Source organism: Octodon degus, unplaced genomic scaffold (assembly GCF_000260255.1).
Source record: "Octodon degus isolate 3935 unplaced genomic scaffold, OctDeg1.0 scaffold00027, whole genome shotgun sequence".
In the NCBI taxonomy this organism is placed as follows: Eukaryota; Metazoa; Chordata; class Mammalia; order Rodentia; family Octodontidae; genus Octodon; species Octodon degus.
In genome coordinates, this window is record NW_004524603.1 from 17,831,411 (window position 1) to 17,839,356 (window position 7,946).

Consider the following 7,946-nt stretch of genomic DNA (forward strand, 5'->3'; position numbering starts at 1 on the left):
GGCAGGCACTTATGCAACTGAGCTATCTCCCTAGCCCGATCTTTGCATTTTGTTTGATTTTAAGTATTTATAGTAAGGAGTCTCAAGGATTGTGCACAGATTCAATGGTTTATTGGAAGGAGTTACAAAATTAAGAAAGCTGTTACATTCATAGTTATTGTTATAGTAAAATGATACAGGTTAAAATTAGCTACACTAGGGGGGCCTGGCTCTAGCTCAGTCCTTTAAGTGGCTGCTTTGGCAAAGCTGTCAGCCTCAGGTTGCTGGAGTTCGAACCTCACAACTCTCCCACTGGCCAAAAGTGCTGTGAAGGCATTCGAGGAACCAAAAACAAAACAAACAAACAAACAAAAAACCTTATTCCATTAAAAAAAAATAGCTACACTTAAAGGAGCATAAGGTAGAGTCAAAGAAGGAAACCAGGCACACATTTGGTTATTTTCTTCTGGTAGAGTTGTTCAGGCAGTGTTTACTTATCCCAATAATGATTGAGGCTCAATTTTTTTCATTAGAGTTGGTCACACAGGCATGGGATACTTGTAAGGCACATTTTTGTGAGTCAGTCTTCAGCATCATAATGGTCAAAACTAACAGTATATAGTTGAAGTTTCCTCCACTATAAATGGCACACTTAGAATAACTATTTGATATGGCCCAAGGCTTTAACTGAACAACTTAGTTCTTAGGAATGACATTCATTGTATCTTTGCTGACCATTTTGTGTTTAATTAGCTCCCTTGTAAAAATACTTCTAGATACTTTGCCCTCTTTCTCTACTTATGGCATTGCAAATCACTTACTCATTAATAATGCAAGTAGAGATCTTATTTTGGCTATTCCAGTATTGCATTCATTGACACAAATCATTAAGTCCTCCACAGGCACCGGGTGCATGCCAACCCTATGCCCTTTGTTGTCTTTTCAAGAGCTGAAGAACTCAGACTCTCAACAACGGTACCTATATTTATGAGTTATTTGAATTTATAAACTGTTTTTGAAGTATTTTGTAAACTTTAATGTGATTTTGTCTATAGTCAATGGAAGAAAACATAAGTGTAAAAAAATCAGTCTGTAATTTCTGAAAAGTTATTTCACTACATTCAAATGTTTTGTTCTTTAAAATGTAGCACACTTGAACTACACAGATGTTAAGTGTGACATGTTCCTATTACTAAATCCTCTAGAGGTAGTAAAATCTGTTTAGATTTTCTTCTGTGGGAACTACCCAGCATGCTGTCTTGACCTAAAGAGGAAAGTAGTTGAGCTCTCTGAAGTCAATATTCATCAAAAAATGGGTAATCAGGGTGATCAGTCCACCTGCCAAGAGAAAAGGAATCAGTTCACTCCATGTATGGCACAGTTGCAATGTTATTAGCATCTTCGATCACTTCACTGACCACATTCACCTCTCACTCATTTGAGCTTTGATTCTCCATCACTATCCCCTCTTCCCCTGTGTTTCTGTAGCTCTGGAGAGAACCTTAGATGTGAGTGCATGTGGTAGGGTATGTAAGGGTTGGCTGTAGCACACACCAACACTTCACCTAGAACAAAAACAAAGGATGTGAGTCTCGCCTCCCTAACTTTGTGTGTAAGGTAATGTTACTTGTGATGATGGCAATGCTAACTTTATCTTTTACGTAACAATGGACAAAAAGCATAGAAAAGTCTGGAGCATGTGTATTGCAACCATAGAAACAGATCAATAAGATACATGTCCGAACTCCATGGATAATTAAAAAAATTATTTGATACAAGGTCTTGCTACACAGTTCTGACTGGTAGTGATCCTCTTGTTTCAGTCTCCGCAGTGCTGGGATTACAGTCCTGTGCCACCACACCCAGTTTTGATGGCTGGCATGATGCATCAGGGATTCTGGGGCTGACACAGAATGTGGTACTGGGGATTGAACTCCGGTTCTTGTGTTTGCTAGGCAGCTGCTTAGACCTCTGAGATATTTCCCGAGTCTTCTATGTATAATTTTCATAAGCTTTTGCTAAATTCCTTCTTGAAGAGATTACAAAAAAATCTATAGAAGTGATTTAGTGAATTGGAGAGATGAATGGACATTGATTAAGAAAAAAATATGTATTGTATATAAATATATATTTGTATGTGTGTGTATAAACTATATTAGAACCTCACACATGCTAGGCAAGCATTCTACCTCTGAGATAAAGCCTTAGTTTAATATTATTTTATTTTTCAAAGTACTGAAATATTTAGAGAATGAAAGGATACTTCAGTTGGTTAGCTGAATGTGGCCACATCTTGAATAAGTACAAAATTCTGCTCTGAAAAATCAGGTAGTAGGGCAAATAGAAGCTTTTCATCTTACAGGCAAGAAAGTATTTGTAATGCTAGGTTCATCTTTCCCTACCTGGTGTTCTTTCTGAATTATCATACCTCTCTCCAAGAAATATTTTTTCATAAATTTGCTCTAATTTTTGTGCATCACTTTGAATTTTAGGAAAAAAAAATGTTACTTTGATATTTATGATATACAAGTTAGTTCTCTTTAGGGTTTTTAGTCTGCTGTGCCTTAATCTCAGTGACAGTATGTCATAAATGTTAGACTTTCTCATGCAGAAGTGTTGTGTAGGTTCCTCTACAAGGTATGTTATACTCAAGCATAGCTAATATTCATAATGTGCTCCCCCCCTTTATCCTGGAACCTCCCATGAACATAGATCAGGTTCCTATGTAGCATCCTGGATGGTTGACATTTGACAATCTAATACCACAGGGCAACACCCAATCAGTGATCTTCCAGAACTTACATAAACATGTCCACATAGCGGATATTTTTATTTAAGGCTTCAATGTTGGCCATTTCCTCTTCAGTGAGAGAAAAATCAAAGATCTAAATAATGGAAATAAAAGACAGAACAAATTTGAACCTAAAACTGGGACCACACGGGACTCAACAGTGAAAGCCTTTCAAAAGTGGGTGGTCATCTCTGTAGATGTCTGAGGAAAGTTGGGCTAGTGATGGGGGCCACCCACCAATGTGGAGTTGAACACTGTATTTTTCCCTTTATATTCGATACAATTCTGGTGGGAACATCTTGAATAAAATTTCGAATATTCTGAAACGTGTTTAGGAAATCTGAAACTTTGAAGGTAAAGAGTTCTTATTATTTTCACATAGGATGCTGAAGATTTAATTTTGGCCTACCTACTATTATATAGTTCTGTTTTTAAAAATATTTCTGCTTACAGCCTCCCAAGAGCTGGGATTACAGGTGTGCACCACCACGCCAAGTCTCAATCGCTGTCTCAGCCCACCCTGGGGGCGGGCCCCCCATGGTAGGCTTGGAGATTGAACTCCTGCCCCCTGTGCCTGCTTGCAGATGCTTTAATCTGCTGAGCTATTTGGTCGTCCACTAAATTTGTTTGTTTTTAATGTTTAATTTGCTTTGTATTATCCATGAAATCCTTTCACTCATCATTTTTAATGTCTCTTACTTTCTTATTGTAAACTTGTTTTCCTTAGTTTTTATATTCTGTACACAATATGATTTTATTCTGTGGCCTTCATTAGCATTTTAATATATTTTTTATATTTAGTTTATCTGTTTATAATTCTTCTCTTACTTTACTATCTTTCTATACCTTAACTTCTCTTTAATACAATTAATGATTTATAAATTTTAATTATACAAGTAGGGCTGGGGATATAGTTCAGGAACATAAGTGTCTGCCTGGCAAGTGCAAGGTCCTGAGTTTGATCCTTGGTACTGAAAAAAAATTATACAAATAGTTCATAAGTAAAGCAATATCTCAGTACATGAATGCTTTTGATCACAACTTCACTGTCAAACAAGACCTTTTGATAAAATTTTGAATCCATTTTACAAACCCCACATCAAGTGAGAAACAACCTCCATCATCTTCTGAGAATGAATATAAATGTGGCTGTCTTTCCTTGAAATAATAAAGCAAATTAAGTCATGAAGTGTGGTACCATTATATATGCTTGTTATAAAGAAGTAAAACAGTACAGAAATAATAGGCAAATAATAGAATAAATGAGGAGAGTTCCTCTAATTATTTGCTATCCCTGCCTTATTTCCCTTTCCAGATATTCCTCCGAAGTACTAAATATATTTGGAAGAGAGATGCTCTTAGCACATATCTTTATTATTCTGTAGCTTTCTTTATTACATAACTTGAGTAGTGATATTGTTGACCTTTTCTATCAAAATATATAGACAGACAATTCACTTAACTCACTGTTCAGAACACAGATGAACATGAATGATGCAATATGATTACTAATTGTTCTATGGATAATTTCTGAACACTCTCTTCATCGTATTCTTTTTTCCCATAATTTTATTGAGAAATAGCAATGAGACAGTTTCAAATCAAATTGGTAAGACAGTTCCAATAATTAACACATTGCATACTGCCTTCCTAGTGGTTATTTGTTGTACAAGATGCAGACATGATGTCCTATTTACAAACGCTATTAGAACAAATCCCTCTATTCCTTGAATTAAGAGAATGTAGCTATATACCTATCCTAAGCATTTTGAATACACAGATGCAAAATTGTCATTCATCTGTATCCCCCTTTTTTTGTTAAGTTCTATCATTTAAATATTATAAGTGTGTGAACTCAGCAAAATATTCCAAAATAGTCCAGTAGTTCATAATAGTATTGGGTCTTTGACTTGACTGGCAAAGTCAGAAGTTGTTGACCTGAGTCCCCTACAGCCCAACAAAACAATATGGCTTTATTTTTTGTACTTTGTTTTTACACTTTTCTGCTGGATGGTCAAGTCTATGACAAAGCAAGACCTATGTAACAAGAATTGTAGCTTTTCAATCTAATAAGGTCAGTCAAATCCCCTCAGGATTTATCCTGAGACCCTGTACCTCAGATTGTAGATCCTTTGTAGGATCTATCTGATTGTAGATCAGTGTCAGACATGTGGATGAGTCACGACCATTGCTTGGCCAATGTACTCTCTCTGAAAACCTGAGAGAAAGATTTCTCCCCATGTGACTGTCCTTAGGCACACTCCACATCATCAATCACTTTCCTCTTTGGTCCCATAATCTCCTTGATCAGAAAATTTGGGACACAACTGAGTTACATGATGGTAGAGTACAAGTTCTCATATGTCCTGAGTCTTAACTGACCTTGGGAGACTAGGGCCAAAATGTTGGATTTCTTTGTGGCCCTCCTTTTTCTATAATTTTTGGTCTGCAAACTTAGGTTGTTAACCCTCCAGGAGAGAAGCTTTTCATTACCATATAACCTAGGCTGTTGAGCTTAACCTCACCTATTCTCTGAATGTCAAACATTTTAGGCATAACATGGAGCAGGTATTTTTCATCAAGTATTGATATGTTAAACTTTAAGTCCCTACAGAATATGAAAAAAAAATTAAAATATATTTAGAAAATAGGAATAAAGAATTATATATGTTTACACATAAGTCCAGAAATTGAATCATATACAACATTGTTGCAGGACAGTCCTGCAACACTCCTTTTCCTGTCTCCTGCCTTCATTCACCACCTCTTTCCTTTTAAACAATCATCTACCTGAGACACAGCATAGCAGCAACTGATGTGTCATAAGTAGCATTTATTCAGAGGACTAGAATGACAGGCACTCCAAGCATGAACCTACTATTACAAATTGCCATCTTCAGTGGAGTTGCTTAGTTTACAGGTGTCAGCATATACGGTTAGTCAGGGTGAGAATACCTCCAAATAACTGCTAGATTTGAAAATCTTCTGAAGATTCTCATGATCATTGCCCAACTCATCTTCTACATATAACTGTATGGCTTGCCACTGTCAGGTTTCCTAGCTCTTCTCCTTGCTCTCTCTTCATTGTTTAGTCCTCAAGTTCTTGCTTTCCTTTCAATTGTATTATACCTTTCCACGTGTATTTTGTCTTTTGAGGTCTTATACTAGAAAAATTATATAACATTTAAAATGTTTGTCTGATACATTGCGCTTATCAGTATATTTTCAAGTTGCATCCACTTCAATATAAAGGATTCGAGTTTACCATTCTTTATACTGAAAAATACTCCATTGTGTAAAAATTCCACATGGTGTTTTGGATAGATCTTTTTCATCCATTGCTCAGGTGATGGGCATCTTGGTTGTTTCCAAGATTTGGCTATCACAAATTGTGCTGCAATAAACATAGTCACACGTATATCACTACAATAAGTTGTCTTCAGTTCTTCTGGAAAAATTCCCAGAAGAGGAACAGCTAATTTGAATGGGATTTCCAGTTCGAGTTTTTCAAGGATTCTCCACACTGATTTCCATAAGGGTTGCACCAGCCTACATTCCCACCAGCAGTGGAGAAGGGTTCCTTTTTTCCCACATCCTATCCAACATTTTTTTTTTTGGTTAATTTGTTTATGATAGCCATTCTTTCTGGGGTGAGATATCTCAATGTTGTTTTAATTTGCATTTCGGAGATCACTAGTGATGTGGAGCATTTTTTCATATACTTATTTGCTTCTTTAATTTCATCGTCTGAGAAGTGTGTGTTCATCTCGGATGCCCATTTCTGGATTTGGTCTTTAAGTTTTGGGGCCCTAGTGTTTTTTAGTTCTTTATAAATTCTAGAGAGCAGACCTATGTCTGAGTACTTATTTGTCAAGATATTTTGCAAATTTGTGAGCTGTCTTTTCACTTTGTTGATAATTTCTTTTGATATGCCAAAACTTCTCAATAAGAGCAGGTCCCAGTTGTCAATTCTTTCAAATGTTCCCCATGCAATTTGATTTCTGTTCATGAACTCTTTGCCTACCCCTATGTCTTCAAGAGTTCCTCCTACTTTTTCTTCCAAGAGATTTAGTGTTTCTGTTTTAATGTTTAGATCTTTAATCCATTTTGACTTTAGCTTAGTGCATGGTGATAGACCTGGGTCAAGTTTGATTTTTTGGCATGTAGAAAGCCAGTTTTTCCAGCACCACTTGTCAAAGAGGCTATCTTTCTTCCATTGAGTATGTTTGGCCATTTTGTCAAAGATAGGGGGACTGAGTGAGTGCGTAAGGGCTTCATCATCTTATGATCTATATAGTTTTCCCCCATTTAGAATTATGTTAGCCATTGGGTTTTCATAAATGGCTTTTACCAGATTGAAGTAGAGGCCGTCTGTTCCAATTTTCTGTAGGACTTTGAACATGAATGAGTGTTAGACTTTGTCAAAAGCCTTTTCTGCATCAGTTGAGATGACCATGTGGTTTTTAGTTTTTCCTCTATTGATATAGTGTATTACATTTATAGATTTTTGAATAATAAACCCTCCTTGAATCCCTGGGGAGAATTGGACATGTCATTGTGTATGATATTCTTGGTGATTTGCCGTATTCTATTTGTGAGGATTTTATTGAGGACTTTGGCATCTATGTTCATGAGGGAGATTGGCCTATAGTTCTCTTTTTTAGTTGTGTTTTTCCCTGTTTGTGGTATCAGTATAATGCATGTCTCCAGGACTCATTTTGGGAGGATTGCTTTTCAATTTCATTGAAGATTGTGAGGAGTATAGGAACTACATCTTCTGTAAATGTCTTGTAGAATTCAGCTGTGAATCCATCTAGACCTGGGCTTTTCTTTGTTCATAGGTTTTTAATTACATCTTGAATTTCATTGGCCATTATTGGGCTAGTGAGAGTGGTTTTATCTTGTTGATTCAGTTGTGGTAATTTTTACTTTTCTAGAAATCTGTCCATTTCACCTGTTTCTTTAATTCTGTGAAAGTAAAGATTCTCAAAGTAGCTACTGATAATCTGAATTTCCACTGGGCCTGTGGTAATTACACCCTTTTCACTCCTTATTGCTTGTATTTGAATTTTTTATTTCCTCTTTTTGATGAGGTTAGCTAGGGGATTATCTATTTTATTTAATCTTTCAAAAAATCAGCTTTTTGTTTTTTTAATTCTCTGAATTGTATTCCTTG

The 7,946-nt window shown here is 36.1% G+C and overlaps 1 protein-coding gene across 1 annotated transcript in view; it reads right to left on the minus strand.

Annotated features, from left to right (window-relative positions):
- Positions 1 to 377: 377 nt before the first annotated feature.
- Positions 378 to 7,946, minus strand: part of Akr1d1 (aldo-keto reductase family 1 member D1) — a 126,674-nt gene continuing 119,105 nt past the window's right edge. Inside the window, exons 8-9 of the mRNA XM_004629051.2 lie at positions 2,782 to 2,864; positions 378 to 1,317 (exon numbers count right to left, since the gene is read on the minus strand). Coding sequence (XP_004629108.1) covers positions 1,275 to 1,317; positions 2,782 to 2,864 — 126 coding nt within the window. The 3' untranslated portion in view covers positions 378 to 1,274. The remainder of the gene's footprint in view (positions 1,318 to 2,781; positions 2,865 to 7,946) is intronic.